Below are 21,470 nucleotides of genomic sequence, written 5' to 3' on the forward strand. Positions count from 1 at the left end.
ACATATGCAAAGAAAATTAATATTTGTATATTTTTAAAAAAATTAACAAACATGAAAATATAAAAAACAAATAAGAAAACAAATATAAACAATGTATGATTATTTCAACATTTGCTGTAGAAAAATAGAAAATAAATATAAAATATGAATATGAATATAGATATTAGAATATTAGTGTAGAATAGCAGATATATATATATACTGTATATATATATATATATATATATATATATATGTGACGTGACATTCAGCCAAGTATGGTGACCCATTTCTCAGAATTTGTGCTCTGCATTTAACCCATCCAAAGTGCACACACACAGCAGTAAACACACACACACTCGGAGCAGTGGGCAGCCATTTATGCTGCGGCACCCGGGGAGCAGTTGGGGGTTCGGTGCCTTGCTCAAGGGCATCTAAGTCCCGAGACTCCAACCCACAACCCCAGGGTTAGGAGTAAAACTCTCTAATCACTAGGCGACGATGTCCATTCTTCAAGCAATAAGAATGTCAAAACTCACCACCGTACAAGTAGTCCATGCTCTAGGAAGTTCTTCAGGTTGGGTAAAGTCTGACGCAGATCTGGGGTGGAGAGCCCATGCTGGTACCTCAACTGTAGAACGAAAAACACAGTGGAAACGCATTTGTTACAACCTTCATCACCTGACTGAACGATGAGTATACGGTCACTACATGGCATCACCTGGGCATCGTGCCACCAGCTAGTCCAGCAGGTTAATTCATTATCCCACAGGTGCACACATACACACACATAAAGGTTTTCCATCTGCAGATGTTTAAGTTATTTAGTCTGCTAGCAGCAGAACCATTGACAGGAGACATTAACCAGCTCCTGGTTCCCGTAAGTTTCGAATTAATATTTAATAAAAATGAAAAAATAAAAAAGAAAGTTTTTTTTGTTTTTTTTTTCAAAGAGTGAAAGCAGTCCTAAAGCTATTTAGGGACTTCACAGACTGCCCAGAACCAATCGAGACTGTCATGACATTTATATTTATTATAAAAATGTAAATTAAATTATTTTAAATAATTTAATCATCAAGATCAATATAAATAATATACTGTATATTGAACAGAAGGGAATGGAACAGAACAGAAATCGAATAGAAATAGAATAGAATGACAATTTCAGATTCCAGTCTAAATGGCAGTTTTTTAATGGTCTGGTTACATGATACTACGGCAGACCAGATAGATATAAATAAAAAGTGGAGTTATCCTCACATGACAATCTCAAACATTTATAGCCTCATAAACCACTGGCCAAAAAAAAAAAGAAATAAAAAAAAACTCTATGCCATACCACAACACCTATTTCTACTGCTTTAGATTCTTTTATGAGGCAAAACAAGCGGATAGAGCTACAGATGAGATGCACTGACTGAATGGGAAAAAGAGTAATAGAACGGGAGGTTGTGTCAAAGAGAATATAAGACTGATCTATCTGATCGAAGACCCAACAAATTTGAACATTTTATTTCCCCCTCTTGTACAATCATTCAGTCTAATATATTGGTCATCAATGCTCTCTTACATGTTAAGACCAACACACACCTACAATAATATAACGTGTGTACATACGGATGTGGGAGGGGAAAAAGAGAAAGATAAGAAAAATGAGGTATGAGAGAAATGGCACACATCTGGAACAAATGAAAGACGGGAGGAAAAACCCACACACACATCTCTTCCCAAGAAGCAAGATTTTCTCTCTGGACCATGTCAATCACAAAACAGTGTACAACATTGTCTTCAGTGTACCGTCAGAATGAGAATCAAGAAAGTAACATTATTCTCAGAAAAACACAACGCCTCCTTCGGGCTTGGAGGTGAAATAGAACAATAACAGTCCATTTCCTTTCAAAAGAAAAGCAAGTGCATGCAGTCTCAAGGGTAACAAATGTATCAAGGACACTCCTTGACAAACATCTGGTTTATCTGGCTGCATGGTAGCACCTTCTGCATATCTTTATAAAACCTGATCAATCATAATAGCACCATAGTGACAGATGATCTGCAAATGATTTCAATTACAACTGATACTGCTGCCACGCTGACACTCCTACAGGCCAAGAATTCAAAAGGGATGGGATACGAGGGGAGAGAGAGAAAATGTGACACAAATACTGTGGAAAATGGAGAAGGTGATAACAAATGAGAAAATGGAGCAAAAGCCATTTCCTTCAGGTGGTTCTCCAGTGCTCTCTAGTAACAAAAAAGTTCTGTTTATTTCACAATACTGTGCACACAGATTCTTCATCTCACCTGTAAAACTAAAAAAAAAAAAAATTGTGAGTGCTGCTGAGATTTTATTCTCAAATGTTCTAAATTATCCTATTATTATTATTATTATTATTATAGAAATATAGTGTTTTAATCCTTACCTTCATAAATTCTTAGGTTAAATATATATATATATATATATATATATATATATATATATATATATATATATATTTTTTATCTCTAAACTAAACTATATGCTACAAATGTACTTCATGTAACCTAATGAAATAGATACTTATTTTGAGACTTATTAAAGATCCCATTAAACAGTGTTTACATTTAAATGTAAAAATAGTGGAAATGTAGAAATAAATATACAATATCAACAGATATAAATCCATTATCAATCAATATGATAAATAAAATCTAAAATTAGCCATTATGATACCAAAACAATGTTGACATATTGTAGTGTTAGTTTACAGCATAACATCATTCTGATACCAAAGACTTTGTGTTCACTGCGCTATTTCTCTTTTGCTCCCTTGAGCAGTTTGACATCACTGTGAGTAATGTGCAGTTTCTTTTCAACAAAGGACCCCTGGAATCTACCTTTTGTTTCTTTATAGAGGGCACTGCTCCAAATTTCCACTGGTGATGAAATAGTCAATTCCTCACAGAACTAACAGCCTTATTCATTCATGGATAAAAGTACACCTCTGGTTTTGACCAGATGACCATGTGCTGGGATCCGCATGTGGACCCAAAGGAAAAAGGACTTTGGAAGTATGTGCCAACAGCAACAGCATTCCGTATTAGAATCAGAACGGGGTGTTCCACTTATGTCTGGCCGACTGCCTTAAACCATATTTGTTCAGTGTTTCTCTGACAAAGATACTGATTAGATTAAACCCAAAAGTGAGTGAGATTTTTTTTTTGAAAAGTGAAACTGAAAATGAAGTAGAATGTACATGGTTGAACAGCCAAACATACGATCCAATCCGCAAAGTGTTGACTCGGCATGAATGTTTTTACGAACCGTCTCTGATGCTGGGAAATGTGGTGAAGATGACGATCATAATTAGTTTGCCTAATAAGCTTCCCTGATGAGGAGTCTATAGGTCTGTTCCAAAATCTGAAAAATGCAAGCTTTGCAAACAGAAGAGACCTTGTTTCAGACAATTTTAATACAGCATAGCGAGTACTTCCAGAATGCAATGTGCAAATTAGCTAAATGTGCAAAAACAAATGCTGAATAGAAATATATGTTCAAAATAGAAAAGCATTGCTAAAATGAGTTGTGTGTAATTAAAAATGTATTATTTTACCTAATATTTGAATGCAATGTGCTTTTACATTTATTAGTGTATCACACCACTAGCTTAGCTAAACTCATAAAGCTCTATTGAATCAGTTGTATTGAGTCTTCAATGCAAAGCGCTATTAAAGAATCACAAAACAGCCATGTATGAGAGTCCATGATGGTTATAATACTCCCTTAGTAGGCAGAAAACATGTACCTAAACCTAGTAATGCACTAGGTTTTTGGAACAGAGCTATTGTAAATACTTGTGTGTAAACAATTTTTATCAGTACTTTTTCAAAACTGAATTAAATTTACAGTACTGTTCAAAATTGTGTAAATGTATCAAGGTTTCAACAAAAACACATAGCAGCACAACTGACTTTTTTATAAAATTATAATTATTTTTTGAGCGCAAAATCAGCATATTAGAATGATCTCTTAAGGATCATGTGACACTGAAGACTGGAGTAATGGATGCTAAAAAACACAGCTTTTCCACCATAGGAATAAATTACATTTAAAAAAAATATTCTCATATATTTTCAATTATAATAGTATTTCATAATATTACTGTTTTTACTCTATTTTTTTATCAAATAAATGAAGGCTAGATGAAAATAAACAACGTCTGTCAAAAACATCAGCCATCTTGGATTTATTTCACTAAGCTTGTTGCAATGCATTATGGAATTGTTTTTTCTGTGAAAGATATTTGTGGTGCTGCTTTAGTATTTAGCCCAAAGAAAGTAACCACTAACTTGCCTGCACTTTTGACTGTCTTTGCATTGGGAATGGGCCCATGATGCCTTAACATACCGTCTCTGTAGGCAGCACACTAGCTATGGAACAGAGCATTTGTGTGTGTACTCTTTACAAGGATTGTAATTCTTCCAAAACTGAGAACTGAAATGCACCCAAGGGTGCTGATCTGAAACCAGATAGGAAGCTCAAGGAAGAGCAGAATGGTGACATCATTGGATCGGAAAGGGCACAATCGCAATTGTTTTGACTGTAGGGTTGCATCAGTGTGTGTATGTGTGTGTGTCCTAGAGTACCATTGTGAGTGCCTCCTCCATCTGCACGCCAACCTCATATCTCATATCATGTAAACAACAAAATCCCTTTTTATTCACACATATACAAGCATATAAACTGACAAAAGGCAAGATATGTCTTACACCGTAAATCCTCAAGTAGCATTTCAATAATTCAACTAGTAGTCATAAATAATCACCAACCCATTCCCCGGGGCAGCCTGCCCCTACAAAGCAATGTATCATGGGATGAAATCTGTTCCTGCAATCTTGCAAGTCGAAGGCATTTGGCATGCACATTTGATTCCATTACTGCCTTTGTTCATCCTTACCATTTTTGCTACATGCGTTTAAGAGCCAAGCACATCTGGCCCACGAGCCCCTTGCTGGCGTGCTGCACGATGGAGGTATGTGTGCTCCTCTTTCCCCTGTGTGCTTTGCATTGTGCTGTAGCTTGAGTTGCAGCATTTGTGAATTGCTTTTGGCAAAGAGTGCTGGGATAGATTATAGTGTAAACCTGGACATAAAGTATTTTTTTAAGCAAACAACTACCCTTTCTCCCTCCCCGAGCTCAAGGACAAACAAATAAATATCCAGCCCACTGAAAACGCGCCATCGGCGAAGACAGTAGAAACATTTTGGGGATCTTGGAACTGCGCAGATCTGCACATTGGTCTTAATTAGAAGCGACAGCCTGACCTGCTGACAAGTTGAAGCAACAAACAGAGCAGCGGGTGGCACGGAATTCTCACAAACAGAGATTTGGAAATGTGTGAAGAGAAGAGAGAGACCAACATGACAGTATATTCAGTTTCTCTATCGCACTGCAGACAGCTCTAAATCAAAGCGGGTGTTGACAGATGCAGAGCAAAGAGAATTGTGGGTGAATAATGTGTTGTTGGTGTAACGACGGAGGTATCTGCTGTGATTTAAAAGCTTGGTGAGGATTTCGATAAACATTATAGCAGTGCAGGGCCATATGAAAGTAAGTGAAAGCTACTGAATAACACAAAAGAACCAACAAAATTATCAGATATTAAACTTTAATAAACAAACAATTAACTTTTTGTAATGCGAATGGTATACAGACACATTTCGGTTGTTTGTGATTTTTTTTGTTCTCAATGGTGGTATCGAATTCAGGGAATATGAGAATTACAATAAAATTGCGGCTGCATGCTGTGTACAAATGAAAGTGATATAGGAACTCTTGTCGGCAGTGTCTCCATCTTGACCCAGGTGCTCCAGACTCCTACCGCACATTCTCCAGACTCGGCTCAACCAAGGTTCTTGAATTTCTTCTATGGATGTGAACAGCCACATAAATGAAATGTCCAGATTGTTTGTGGATAAAAGACTGATAAAAGTGGTTTTTCAACTGCAGGTTTGAAAAGGTGCATGGGATACCACAGCAAACGAACCATTCTTGGTGTCCCAGTAACACGAGAACCTCTGGAATGAGATAGGTCATGACTTCAACATATCTAACCTAGTGGTCAAACTTAGCAGCATGCAAATGTGGCGGTATAGAATATTGATATGGAAGAAAGTTACTTTTAAGTTTTCATAACATAACGTAACGTAACGCAACCCAATGCAACACAACACAACAATAGTTTAAATAAAGAAAAAAACAGAGCATATATATAAATATATATGCATTCTAGAAGTGGACTTTTAAACTATACTGTGAATAACAGATTGCCAAAATAACAAAAACATTTAAGAGAAAGGAACTTCTACCTGGAATCTCGGCTGTATTTGTGTTCCATCATCTGCATTAAAAGTAATGTTTTTTTTCTCCCTTTTCTTTCCTGCCAACCTGTTATTTTTTTCCCACTTCTGCCATGGCCAATTTGTTTACATACTAAAGGCTTAAAGAGGGTCTAATTTTTTGAGGGAAATTAGAAACGACGCGGGATATGAAAACTGCGTTCCGCATAAAGCTTCTTTGTTCCATCAGAGGCTGTGCTGATGAGGGATTTGTCATCAAGAAAAGTCACAACAGTTCAATCAATGCAAAGGGACGCCTAAAATCTCTTGACAACACATCGAAGCAGATACTTGGGAGGGTCTGAAATTTGCAATGCCATAACTTTTCATCAGCTAAGTATTTTTACAAACGTAGAAGGCCGAGCAGCAACTTGGGATCCAAACTAGAGATCTTTGAGATTCTGACCCACGCAGTGAGCTATTGCAGTAAATTAAAATATAAATAGAATTGTTTACATGTAAATGAGGACATTCCCTTCTTGGCCTGTTTTGTAAAAAACAGAAATGGGGAATGGTTTTGCTGGTAGGCCAAGATCTTGCCCCCCAAGGGATGGCAATCAGGGGCCCTGTATGGTCTTCTATTAGTCTGCTTATGAGGGGCCAGCACAGGTGCAATCCTTATGTTACTCACACAGGTCAGAGATACAAAGAGGCCAGGACCACACTATGGGCATAGACTCACATAAAGTCAGGCAAAAACCTCTCAAAGTGGCTCAAAGGCTGCAATGAATTATCAATTTTTGAATGTTCTCAATTAGGTTTTTGCACATGATCTAACTTCCTTTTCTCATATCATATGCAAGGTACACAAATACTGAAGAGATTTCTCCTCAGATTTGACTACTTAGAGGGCCACTGCTTTAAAAAGTAATAGATGAGGGAGAACCATTTTTGAAAAGCCTTGGCTCTGACCACACGGTATTTGCTTATACCCACTCTAACTCTGAATTTTAGGAAGTTTAGAAAGAGACAGGCCTTCATTTAGTTGGCCAAATACCTGTATAATTCTGTTTGCTGAGAGTTCGCTATAGTTCAAATGTGGTACTGGTCTACATGTTGTACTGAAAAGCCTTAATATAACTAATAATTATCTGGGTCACTCTGGATTCTTACTCGCTTTGCCAAAGTCATTGTTTTTGTGTGTTCGTGTGGCATCGGGACTGGGAATATGCTTACGTAAAATGGTACAACAGAAAGGCAGCATATACAGTAGTTTGGGTTATTCAGAAGAAAGGTTATGTACATTTTAGCTATTGGGGCTAATGCACATGCCAAGTATATGTTCCTAAGGATTAACCTAGAGAAGTTTGACTTCTTGGCTTTGGTGGGTCAAAGTTCTTGTTTTGAAACATCAAAGTGAAGAAACTCAAAGTGCTTTAGGAACATTCCTTTTTTTTTTTGTCCGAGGCCAACATTGGAGTGTAAATATATGCAACAAAACACCCAAGCCATCACCCAACGTCTAAGGAACAATTCTGAACGGACGTTTAGACTTGGCCACTTGTTTAAAGCAGAGATTTGACCTCACAGTGCAGCTGAAGTCTCCAATACAAAATGAAGCAGGTTTATGTAAACCACAGCAACTGCTTGAAAACTCATGCTAGGCGCTCTGGCTGCAGCGCTAACAAAATTTGCCATGAAAAACCTCAATGGATTGTGGCCATGAAGATGCCTCTGAGCTATTCTTCATCCAGATATATCGCTAGTTTTTAAGCCTATCAAAATCTTTCATATCAGATCAGCATGTGGATAATACCAATGCAATACGATACATACACAAAAAAGTTGGTCAGTTAAGTAATCTTAAAGGGATAGTTCACTCTCAAATTAAATTTTGGTATGTTTTAGCTTACCTCAAGGACATCCAAGATGTAGGTTTCTCTGTTTCCTCAGTATTTCCCATTTTGATATTTTTAGGTCCAACCATTCTTGTCTGTGACTCACATAATGGATGTCTATGGTCACCACCTCAAAGAGCATGCACAGAGGAGTCAAAATTAAACAATTCCCCATCATTAGTACACATTGATGACCTAAGACACAAAATGAGCGGATTGTGTAAGAAAACGAACAGTATTTATATCGTTTTTACCTCTTGTACACAACCACGTCCAACTGATCTGAGTGCGCTAGTGCTTCCCGATGTGACGTGCGCGCGCGCTCTGGCTTAGACCGCGCAAGCGCGGAAAGCGCCGGAAGCGATCTCTCGCGCGTGTACATCACTCATTGTTTACACTTACTGCCTATGGTTTACACAGATTTTGGAAGTATTACCTTTCACTGTGAAGATCTAAACATATTTAGACGTAAAGGAAATTGCAATGGAAGACGATTTCAATATATCCATAGACAACGTTGAATTTTTTTCACAACCATATTTATTTGAAACAGAATACACAGACCAAGTACTCAGGAGCGATCCGCTGCAGCAGCACGTCTTCAAGCCTCAGAGACAGAGATCTCTTCAAAATTGGTGGTGTTTTAGTAGCAAGTGTTGTGAGATGCCAACAGAAGTGGAGAGCATATGTTGTCACGAATGGAACAACTACAAGATGACGACGAGGACATTGAGAGTATCGCATCACACACCTGCCTGACTGAAGATCCTGATTTTTCTCCGCTGTTGAGACCCAGCGTTTTGCACGTTGTGTTTAGTTTGCCACGTATAAACTGGAGGTGACGTCCAATGCCAGAGGGACCCAATGGCACGCTGTCAATAGAGTGAGTAATGTGTTGTATTTTTATTATAAACGCAACGATTATAGGGTGCATTATAAACATTAATTTATTACAATTACTGCATTATATTTCAGACAGTGCAGATTGGAAGCGTAGCGTGTGGTAAACAATTAGTGATGTGCATGCGCGAGACATCACATCCGGGGCTTTCCGCGCTTGCGCAGACTAAGCCAGAGCGCACGCGCACGTCACATCGGGAAGCACTCGCGAACTCAGATCAGTTGGACGTGGTTGTGTACAAAAGGTAAAAAAGATATAAATACTGTTCGTTTTCTTACACAAACCGCTCGTTTCTTGTATTAGGTCATCAATGTGTACTTATGATGGGGAATTGTTTCATTTTGACTCCTCTGTGCATGCTCTTTGAGGTGGTGACCATAGACATCCATTATGTGAGTTACAGACAAGAACGGTTGGACCTAAAAATATCAAAATGGGAAATACTGAGAAAAAAAAGAAACCTACATCTTGGATGTCCTTGAGGTAAGCTAAAACATATAAAAATTTAATTTGAGAGTGAACTATCCCTTTAAGCCTAGTTTCCTCGACACTGTTGACAGCTGTTGAAAAGGTCAGCAAATATGAGAACAGAAAATTTTAACAAGGACTTAATATTGGATTTAGAGCGATTACTCTGAGTGTGCTTTCTTGATTGACAAATAAGCTCATGCTAATTCACACTACTACTTTTGAGAGGAAAAAAAAGAGGAAGGAGACACAAGCACTTAATGTTTCACAGTCCTTCACCCTTATATCTCAAGCCCTCTGAAACACTTTCTACCACGTCTTTTCCTCTCTACAAATACTATTTTCTTCCTCTCTTTCTGTCCAATCCCATAATAATAAAACACAGGTGTGGTTATTTGTACCGGTCGGATTTAGCCAGATGCCAACAAGCTTAATTCGAAACACTTCCAGCTCTTCCGTTACTCAACTTTACACTTTATTGAGTATCATATGGACACGTTACAGAGACGACATATTTACATAATTACGGAAAAGGCTTACTGAGACGAATGGGAAATTTAATTTGGAGACCACTGGCAACAAGGGCCCGCTGTGCTTCCAGGCCCTCATGAGACAGATGAACACACCAGTGCTGCTGTATAACAGGACTATAATTAGACTGACTTGCTTCAGTTTTAGACGCGTGCATACTATTCGTTCTTTCATATAATAATACAGTAAAGGCTTGTCCGATAAAAGGCTTTGCCAGGTGATCTCCTGACATGTTTAAGTCTGCAGATGTCTGGAAACTAATGTGCCATTCTTTGTGTGATGTCACCGACTGGGCATCTACTGTACAACTACAACAGTGTAGAGTCTCAGCCACTGATTTATATATAAGTCAAGTTACAAGACTAGTAATGAAGACAGGAAATTTCTGATTGATATGCAGATTTTTCTTACAACAATACATATTATATGCATTTAATGAATAAATATTAATAAAAAATTGGCTAATTTTCCACAAGGCAACACAGAAATATTTAATATTGATAATATGCTGTCAACAAACACCATATTTAGACAAAATATTAAAAACTTACTATCGATGACAACAGATTTAGACACAATATTGAAAAATATATCATCAAAAATGACAATAAAAGTTTACAAGGGGCCAATATCAATGATTATAATATTATTGGTTATTTTATTGTTAACAAGTGTTGATATCAAAAGAGAGGGAGAGAATGCCTATTCATTAGATGCCATTAAAAAGATTATGGTTTTTAATAATTGGCCTCATAACATTATAAGAGAATATCTGAATGATGAGTCACAAAATATAATGGGAAAGCTATAATCTATGTCTTGTAATATTATAGGCACATATGGTGCATATTAATCGCACATGTAGAGTAAATGACTGGATGTTAAAAGAAACATAGCCAAAATTATGAATTCTGTTAAACCTACAATAATTTGAGTATTATGCCAAATTATGCCAGGCTTATATTTTGCTAGTTACTCTTTCTGAAAACATCACTAATATACAGTACAGACCAAAAGTACAGTACAGACACACCTTCTCATTCAAAGAGTTTTCTTTATTTTCATGACTATGAAAATTGTAGAGTCACACTGAAGGCATCAAGGGCTATTTGACCAAGAAGCAGAGTGATGGGGTGCTGCGCCAGATGACCTGGCCTCCACAGTCACCGGACCTGAACCCAGTCGAGATGGTTTAGGGGTGAGCTGGACCGCAGACAGAAGGCAAAAGGGCCAACAAGTGCTAAGCATCTCTGGGATTTCCTTCAAGACTGTTGGAAGACCATTTCAGGTGACTACCTCTTGAAGCTCATCAAGAGAATGCCAAGAGTGTGCAAAGCAGTAATCAAAGCAAAAGGTGGCTACTTTGAAGAACCTAGAATATGACATATTTTCAGTTGTTTCACACTTTTTTGTTATGTATATAATTCCATATATAATTCCACATGTGTTAATTCATAGTTTTGATGCCTTCAGTGTGAATCTACAATTTTCATAGTCATGAAAATAAAGAAAACTCTTTGAATGAGAAGGTGTGTCCAAACTTTTGGTCTGTACTGTATATATAACTCCCATTAATAAAAGGTATATTCATCATTATTTGCTTTTTGCAATAAATAAATACATAATTTTTTATCTATCTGCTGAGAATAACATCATAGACATAAATAATTTTTACTTCACTTATTCACAAGTTTTAAGTACTGAAACTGGTCAGGTTGTGTCTTGAGTCTCTGTTGGGAAAGTATATAAAACCTTACAGAGTGTAAACACTTTTGATGACCTCATAGGGTGCACTGACACCTGTCAGAGCAGTTTCCTTCTGAGGGGTCCCAGAGCCATCACTGGTGTCGTAAACCTGAATGAATGGAGTAACACCAGCCCGTGTTAACCAAAGGTGGGGTAACTCTAAACCAACATTGCACTATAAGGGGTCACAGTAACTTGTTAACACCATAGTCACAAACAAAGACAGCCATTCATACCATCAAGTGGGGATAGAGGGGCCTACAACTTGAACCATTCACCAAGTGTGTAGAGGACACATTTCTTAAACTGTCTACAAGAAAATTCTTACTATATTGATGTATTTACAGTCTGGTCAAACGGGAATTAACAAGACAGTGCCTTTGGGTTCGACTTTATAACCCAATATGGAAAGATGGATTCATTCTGGAAACCCACACAGAACGAAAAACACTCGTTTAGGTGTAACAGCCAAATAAAGCCATTAAAACATTTTCATTTCAGCCAATAAGTCTGGCGTGGTCATAATCATGCTTTGCAATTTGGATTAGAACTTGTTGAGGGTTTCTTTATTGGGCCTGTTATTCTAGAGCAGAGGATTGGCTCCATAAAGGGCACGGGAAGAAAAAAATAGGACAACTGCACCAAGCCGAACACAATGACTTCTTATTGCAATAAACCCTCCATTCTCCCATTCTGTTGTGCTCTCTCTTCTTTTATTCTGCTTTAATTGAGCGACTTTATGATGGCGGATCGTGTAAAAGCCTCTCAGCAAATGTCAAAGGTTAGTGCTCAAGCTCTGAATTGTGGACATTCCTGTCCATCTCTCTTGGTGACGAAACCTCCTGTTTCTTTTGTGTAATAAGAGGTAAAATAAACATTTCTGGTGTCAATGAAGAGGTTCTTGAGTATTATTAAAGGGGCTGTAATGATATACAAGACAAAAAAAGGTTAAGATCAATTAATCTGATGTTGAAAGTAAGCCCCGCAGCACTATGAAATAATTTATGGTGATGTTACGAGCGTTTGCCAGGACAAACAGTTAATATAACCTAAAAACAATAGACAAAGGATCCATCAAAGCCAAGAGACTCCTGAAAGAGGTCATTCCAAATCTGAGATGAGGGAATTTCAGCAGTAAACACTTCAAACCGGAAATTTCAAGGCATTTTTACATCAATGATAGTGAGATAGCAAGTTTTATCGTTGTAATTGCAGTTCAGGCTAAAGGGTGCTGAAAACCTCCTGTTTTGAAATGATGAAAGGCATGTATTTAGCTTTTTTGGAGTTTAACACCAGGCTGTGCGTTCCTGAATAATATCTCTGGTGTTTGGCTCAAAGAGCCATCTCTCAACACAGGTATTTCAGTCTGTACCTCCTTACAGACAAAACTAACACAGATACTGTATGAAGCTCAATAAGGCCCTTCTTGATTGTTTTCTAATCATTTCTAGTGCTCGGTGGTCTTTGAATATTATATAAAAAAGCAGTACTGTACTGTAAATTAATCTGGGTCAAGGGAGAGTTAAAGTTAGTCGCACTTTGAAAAGTATATTACTAAAGACAATTATTTTGGGGTTGGTGTGTGTAGAGAATGTTCTATGAGTGTGTTTGCTGTAAATCATGTTCAAGTAGGTACAAAGAAAAAAAATCAAATAAGAGAGAGAGAGAGAAAACTAAATAAATCTGATAAAAACAAAAATAATTTCTAAAATGTTAATATGTTTAAATAAAAAACAATGGAATCTGATATAAATAAAATTACTTGTAAAAAAAAAAATAATTATATTAGATTTGCAAAATAAAACTGGAAAATCTGATAAATCTTTTAGGCATAAGGTTAGGGTTGGATGTAAGATTAATAATTATTAGATTTATATAAGAATATACAGCATGGATACAGCATGGTCCAAAAGTCTGAGTTCCAACCACAATATAAAACATTTATTAATTAATTAAAAGAAACATTCTTTCTTACATTATTTAGATTTGGATGTAAGATTGTATGTGGGAAAAAAACTATGCATTATGCATTTTGAGATTTTTGCACTCTGCTGTAACTGTGTCTGCCTGCACTGTGGTCTGGTTTAGAACAGCCGCAGCACAAAGTCCATATTATGCCTCCCGGAAGAACAACACTCAACCAAGAGCTCCTGTATCACAGGTTGAAAGAAAAAGAAAATCAAAAACAGGAACAAATATCAAAACAAATATTTTTACAAGGAAAACAGCAGCCCTTTCAGCATTTCTACACAACTATCGAATATCCATCCACATATACATACCCAAGCAAACCTACTGATGCTAGGAGACTCTAGCAAACTCCAGTGAGCAATGAAGACTTATCTCTTCCAGAGCCTTTTGTGTCAAGAATCTGTGATTTCAAAAACGAAAACACTCCCAGGATTTGTCCTGCTAAAGTATGGCGTAATCTCTAAAGATAAAACAATTTATTTTTCTTTTGTGAAACGAAAAGTACAAAAACAAAAGCCAGTTATATGTGAACCAAAGCAGGAGCTTTAGATAAGAATCCACAATTCCTGTTTGTGCAATACCTCAGACGGAGATCAATGCCAAACCCCTCTATTGTACTTATCAAAACTAAATAATACATATGTGAAAATGTACTTTAGGAAACGTGAATAATGAAATATTCTGATTAGGTCTGCGTATCATAGTTCAGGATCTCAGGATCTCTTCAAAGTTCTCGAAATTGACTTTTTCCCAATCCAGCTTATTATCACTCTTGAAAGATCAGTTAAAAGCATGTACAGGTTAACATCAAATAGAAAGTAAATTATACCTGCCTGAAACTAATCCAATACACAGACTAATCCCTGAGAGACTGAGATAAATGCCAATCCGATATCAGTTTCCTAATGCTACCGCTCTGACTAAATCCTGCCCCAACACTGCAAATGTGGGCATTTTCATGGGCAGACCTAGATATAGCAGAGACTAAACACAAAGTTCCCATTCTCCCCTTCCTGAAAAACTAGAAGAAAGGTTCAGAGAGGAAAAAATGGAGGGAGGATTGAGATTAAGGGCTAAAACTTCCGATCAACTCCACGTCTGAAACACAGTCGGCCATTATTCTCATCCCTGGCTGCAACTTCAGAGAGCAATTCGAAAGGAGACCATGCCAATATGGTTAGCAGCAAAAACTAAAACAGAGTCGACTACTATAAAGTCCTAAATTATGAATACGTCCCACATTTTTCCGCTTCTGACACCTACTTGTCCAAGCCAAATCCCACATCATGTCCCGTTAATGGTGATTTGGTAAATGGCCATTGGTGGAAACAAGACTTGGCCAGCAGCTCTGAGCAGGAAAAGACTAATGAGGAGAATGTGAAAGAACCAGTGCATAATGACCTACAAATTCCTCGAGTCATTTAACACATTTCAGCTCTCACCACGTTATTCTACATCTGCACAATATGAAAATGTCTAAGTGAGTTTTAAACAGGGAAGAACTGTCAATCACCAATAAGGCCATCCTTAAAAATATTCTTGTTTGCCGTAACCCGACCGACCCTGTCAATTTAGCACCGACTCAATTTTTTTTTTTTTTTTTTGCTTTTAGTCCGACCGACTTGCCGATTGTAAATTTGCGTTAAGACCGACCAATTATTTTTTTTACTCTTCAAACTACTAATACAAACGCAATAAAATACTATTAATTATATATAAGTAAGTATTTTAAATATATAAATTGCCTTGGCCTACATACAAATGAAGGCTATCTTCTTTAATTTAAAAAAAAAAACCCTTGACGTCATCTGTGTTTACACGGATGTCACACTGTGGCCTGTGCGTTCGCTTCGTCTCATACTCTCACTCACTGTCAGAGTCAACGGTTCGCGCTTGGTAATGATGGCTGCGGCTGCAGTAAACTAAATGTTCGCGGTCACTGTTCAAAGTCATACGTGTTCGGGCACCATAATACATCTAAAAAAAATTCATTAAAACAGCTCGACACCTCTTTAACTTGGCACAAAGTTCTGGAAAAACTGTGCCCAGATCTTTTCCCATCCCTTCTCCTCTCTAGTCTAAAACCGTGACCGTGTCGACTGTCACTTTATGTTCGAAAATCTATTGCACGAATCAAGCACGAATCAACCAACACAAGTTTCGAAAACGAAAATAAGAAAATGATTTTAACGACCTTTTCTCGGAGCGCGTCCAGGTTTTTTTTTTTTTTTGAACAGGCGTCACACAGCAACTGCAGCTTCAGACAAACACGCATAACAGCAAATAATACTCCTGCACAATGTTTCTCTTTTTACAACAGAAATGTGAATTCAGCCGATATTCAGTCTCATACAGTTTCGGGCTTGAATCGCCTAGGGCTGTCAAAATAGCTGAAAAAACTAAATTCGAATTTTTTACTTAAATATGATCAAAATTCGAATTGTATTCGAATTTTAAATGCATAATTTCAGTTAGGGTGAAGAAAAGCTTTTTGCTTCTCTTCTGAGGCTCAAGAGAGCGCATCAAGCAAAATATTACTGCATGTTTATTCAAAGCATTAGAATACATGACTGTGAAAAAAACATAATATTTAAAATAATGTGTATGAACCAATTATTATTAATTAAGTTGCTTAAAGAACTATAAACAAAACAGCAGCATCATGTATGCATGCATTGTTAAATAAATAAAAAGGGCAGAAAACCAGACACACAGGATACATTTTTTCATTTAAAAACATGAGATGCACGAAATGTGCGTTCTGTGTGAACGGCTTGGTTTCAGTTTTGATGTAAACAAGACTTCTTCTCCACATTGATTTTTTTTAAGTGGCTTCAACTGGATAGGCTAACATAACCTTATAATGCAATGACACATATATTGTCATCGCATCTCGTGCGCGTACACGAGGTGAAAGATGAGAAAGCAGATCCTGCGTGTCGAGCTCGTCCCGGGGCTCATAATAAGGCAGCTTCCTTAATGCACACCTAAAATTCATATGCGCATTCGAATGTGGATTTTTATTTTAAATTCAACGAATATTCGAAAAAATATTTTTTTTGATAGCATAAGAAAATCGCCTATGCGATTTTGTTGTTGTTGTTGAAATTTAATCGTAAACACAGCCATGTTGAAGCCTGCAGTAAATGTTTTGCATTATGGCAGTCCACTCTGCTTATTGTTTTTCGAAAATGTTGTACTCCTGTTTGTCATTTTGCACGTAACTTCACGCCAATAAATCATCAGAAATATTGGTCTTTACCAATATATTGAATCTTTACATTCCTCCTGCATGTTGTCCGTGGATTTACCTATATTTGGTGTTATTTGCCGTATAAAACTTTAGACATGCAAAATCGATTTTACAATCGATTCAATGAACACTCGTCACTCAAATCAAACAGGATTTTTTTCACAAAAGTGACAACCCAAGAAAGCAAAGTAAACGTTCTCTTATTTGTAGGTTGCATTGATACGTAGCGGTGGATGCAAGTAAAACAGTACCTTATTTTTTCTCTCACCTGAAATTCATGCAATAAACATGTTTTTGACAAAGATTTAAATTTGTTTGTGGTCTATATAGCCTGCATCAAAATGAGGTTTGCAATGATGCGCCCGAAGGCACGGGTTGAAGACCCAGTCAGTGATGTCACGATATGCTAATTTGTTTAAATTCATACCGACGTCATCACCATCACAAAAATTTTCTTTTTTTTTTTACATTGAAACTTGAAAAAAAAAATATATAGACCGACCTACCGATCCTTTTTTAAAAAAAAAATTACTGTTACTGCAAAGCAAAATATTTTTAAGGATGGCCTAACTATTTTATATTTGCATTATGATTGCTTGCATTATAATTTCATAAATTATTATTTATATTAAAAAGTGTTACCAATGAAGCTGCAGAATATTTGAGAATATCACAATGTAAAACATACAATGTTTCCAGCAAAATTAGGTATCAAAACATTAAGATATATCAGAAAAGTAAAAAACAAAAAATATATAGTAGAAAAGAAATAATTGCTTATAGGGGTGCACCGAAATTTCGGCCGCCGAAAATTTTCGGCCGAAATGGCATTATCGGTTTCGGGCCGAAATAAAAAAACAGCCGAAAACGTAAACTGAAAATGAATGTCACCCGCCCCTCCCATCCGTGAGCAAGTGCTTAGGTTTCACTCACGGTCGAGCTGTCGGTGGATGTTTCAACTACTGAGTGACATGTAACGCCAATTAGTGGTGATATTGAGGTGTCAGGAGTCATGTGGATTGTGTGTGTCTGCATGGGAGAGAGTCGAATTAAGCCATTCCAGACTGTTAAACTTCAGTCTGCCTATCAAAGATTAAGCATGTCAAAGGGCTGTCACAATCAAAAAAAGCTTGTCACAAAAGCTGCACAATCGATCGGACCAACCAACACAAGTTTCGAAAACGAAAACAGGGAATCGATTTTAACGGCCTTCTCTCGGAGCGCGTCCAGCTCGTCACTATACGCTCGCAGCGAACGCGCGTCACACAGCAACTGCAGGTTCTGACACACACACACACACACACACACACACACACAGAGCCTATTAGTGCATAATATCAATGTAGCCTTCAGTAATGTTTTTCATTGATGTTATGGCAGTCCACATTGCTGACTTGTGCGCGTCTCAAGCGCCCTCTTTACGTTCGCCCTAATGCCTGTTTAGTTGTCGGTGGATTTGCCTATATTTGGCGTTGAAAAACGGATCAACGCCAAATATAGGGCAATTTACTAACGATTCAATGAACACTTTGCCTATGTCTCAAAAATCGAACAGGATTTTTTTTCACAAAAGTGACAGCCCTATACGAGAGGACACCAAAGTTGCAATATGTAACATTTGTTCTGCAAAAATCTCTCTTTTTTTAAAAAAAAATTAAATTTTTAAAAAAACTATTTTATTTGATGGAACATAAAACTTGAAGAATAATTATTATTTATATTTATTGTAAAAAATATTTTATGTTTTGTTATGTAACAGTTAATAAAAGTTTGATTATTATATTGTGATTTTTCAATTCAGATCCATTAAATCCAAGCAATATATATACACGTTTTTAAAAGAAGCCATTTTCGGCTTCAGTTTCGGTTTTCGGCCAAGTGCATCCTAAATTTTCGGTTTCGGTTTCGGCGCAGAATTTTCATTTCGGTGCATCACTAATTGCTTAGCATTGACATGGAAAAAAGAGGTGTCTCAAAGAAAACTACTGTTGCTAACAGACATACAGCAGATCAAATATCCTGTGCATGCTTTTTATGCCTCCCTAAAATTTCCAGGTTTTTCAAGACTGTGGGAACCCTGCGTCTTTAGGCCTGAATGCTGAGCATTTGAGCATGCTTTATCCTTAATGTACACTAGAACAAGGTAATTGGTGCTAAAGCCAATTATTGTTTTTGTGCCAATTAAGATGCCTAACAACTCGTATATCTGTCTGAAAGGGATGTTTCAACTACTGAGTGACATGTAACGCCAATTAGTGGTGATATTGAGGTGTCAGGAGTCATGTGGATTGTGTGTGTCTGCATGGGAGAGAGTCAAATTAAGCCATTCCAGACTGTTAAACTTCAGTGGTGTTTATTTAACAGCCACTTTCACTGGCCAGTTAACTCTTTTTCATCAGCTGTGAAACCATTACAGGGGCCCTGGGAGAAGAGGGAACTGGTAGGCCTCACCCCATCACCAAACACTTCATTCACTTCGCTAAGATTCACAGCTTTCTGTAAGCTCTTGGGGTGAAGTTCATGACTGATGCTTTTCAAAATCCTTGATAAATATCCATTCCCCTTCCAGGCCGAGTAATACAGGCTGACAGGATGTACGCATGGTGGAGATGATCCTCCTTAATGGAGTGATACTTTATGGGCCCTGAGAGTGTCCGGAAACACATGACAATCGGGGGAAATGTGAACGGAAGGATGAGAGAGAGACAGAGAGGGAATACAAAAGAGAGATAGGGGTGCAAAAAGTTAAAATGAAAAATAAAGGATAAATTATGATGGAAGAAGAAAGCTACAGTAGATTATAACTGAGGTCTTGTCTATTTCTTCCAAAGATCTTCTTCGAATGTAGAGCTGCCTATCCATTGTGCCCCAATGAGATTGAAAAGCTGCAGATCTGTAGTAATAAAAACCAGATGCTTCAGATATGACCGGCACAGGCCTGAAAACTACCAGAGTGTCAGGCTTTCACTTTTTATTCTTTTTCTCATCCTCTTTGTTTTCAAATCTCCACCAGATGAAACCAAGCTTTTACTCCTGTCTGTTTTTCTGGGAGATTGTTTAACTTCAACAAGGGAGAATTACCCAGCAGATGTGTAGAGCAAGTTAAACGTGACACATTAAAACAGCTCACAAAGCTTTGGTGTGAATTAAGAAGAACAACAAGTCTTGAACGAATAAGACTTGCCCGGAATCTGCAGCTGGGACTGAGGAGAGCCGGACGTAGCGGTTTCTAATCTCTAAACCAATTGACGTTTCCTTTGTAAGGTTGTGCTCTGTGACCACCATGATGACAATCTAGACAACTTAAAAAATTTACTTTACTTCAAGAAGAATGCCAGCCATGATTCACTGAAATTTAGGCCGAAACTTGCTCTACATGAATGCTAGTACTTTGCAAGTTCAACTTTACGCAGAATGCAATAAAAATAAATAAAAAAAAAACACGTCTTCTGACATCTATGGTCCGTATTTTTTATTATTTTACAGTACAAATATCGAAACATTCTTCAATCAAGATACATTTACTTAAGAAGCACAATTACAAAAAAATAAATTACAAATAAAATTGTTTAGTTTTCGTGTGTGTGTTTGTGTTTTTTGGAGCAATAGTTTCAAGAGAACCATGCTCAGTAAGTAAGTCTGAAATAAGCTACCTAAATAATAAGAAATCTGGTTCAGTGGCACAGACATTTGAAGGTAACTCTAGCACCACCAAGAGGTGTTTTATTACCAAGGTAATAAGAACACAAGTTAAAGGGATAACCACCAAAAAATTATTTTAATCATTTACTCCTCATACTATTGTAAAACTTGGATGACTTATGTACAATGGAACCACACATTTGCAATACATAGGACAAGCACACACAATTCTCAGTGCTAGGTTACTAGCTGGCTATTTGTAAACTTAGTAGTATGTTTTTGCCTTGGCTGGAACACTGTGGAAGAATAAACTGGATTTTGTTATGTGAATAGGTAAACAGTACTTTAAAGAGTCAAGAAACAGATTTTCATTGTAAAATTCTTCGGTTCAACTGTGCAACAGAACCCCAACTTTCACGCGGTTTCTTTGTTCCTGCAGTGGGACAACTGACAGCTCTGAAAAATGGCAGCCAGCTTTACGTCACCACACTTGTCTTGATAAGATGACAACTCAAAACACAGTTGGAGAATAACAGGAACTTAATAAACCCCTCGCAGACTACATGACGACTTCGCCACTTTTGCCTCGTTTTTTTTTATCCCCGCACATCATTTGTCAGTCAATATAAAAACTGTATTTGAAAAGTAACTTACAATGGGCCGCAGAGGTTATCTATCATAAGAAAAATGAACACTTCATTGGAAAAGAGAAAATAGAGCCAATAGAGACTTCACACCAAAGCAAACTACTAGAAATTTAAAAACA

The 21,470-nt window shown here is 37.2% G+C and overlaps 1 protein-coding gene across 3 annotated transcripts in view; it reads right to left on the reverse strand.

The window, feature by feature from the left end:
• The window catches only part of LOC132132579 (UV radiation resistance-associated gene protein-like), a 97,099-nt gene that overhangs the window by 13,317 nt on the left and 62,312 nt on the right, over positions 1-21,470 (reverse strand). For all 3 annotated transcript variants that reach the window (XM_059545008.1, XM_059545007.1, XM_059545006.1), the window contains exon 14: positions 519-610. In XM_059545008.1, the coding sequence (XP_059400991.1) occupies positions 519-610 (92 nt within the window). The remainder of the gene's footprint in view (positions 1-518; positions 611-21,470) is intronic.

Source organism: Carassius carassius, chromosome 49, assembly GCF_963082965.1.
Source record: "Carassius carassius chromosome 49, fCarCar2.1, whole genome shotgun sequence".
NCBI classification, from domain to species: Eukaryota; Metazoa; Chordata; class Actinopteri; order Cypriniformes; family Cyprinidae; genus Carassius; species Carassius carassius.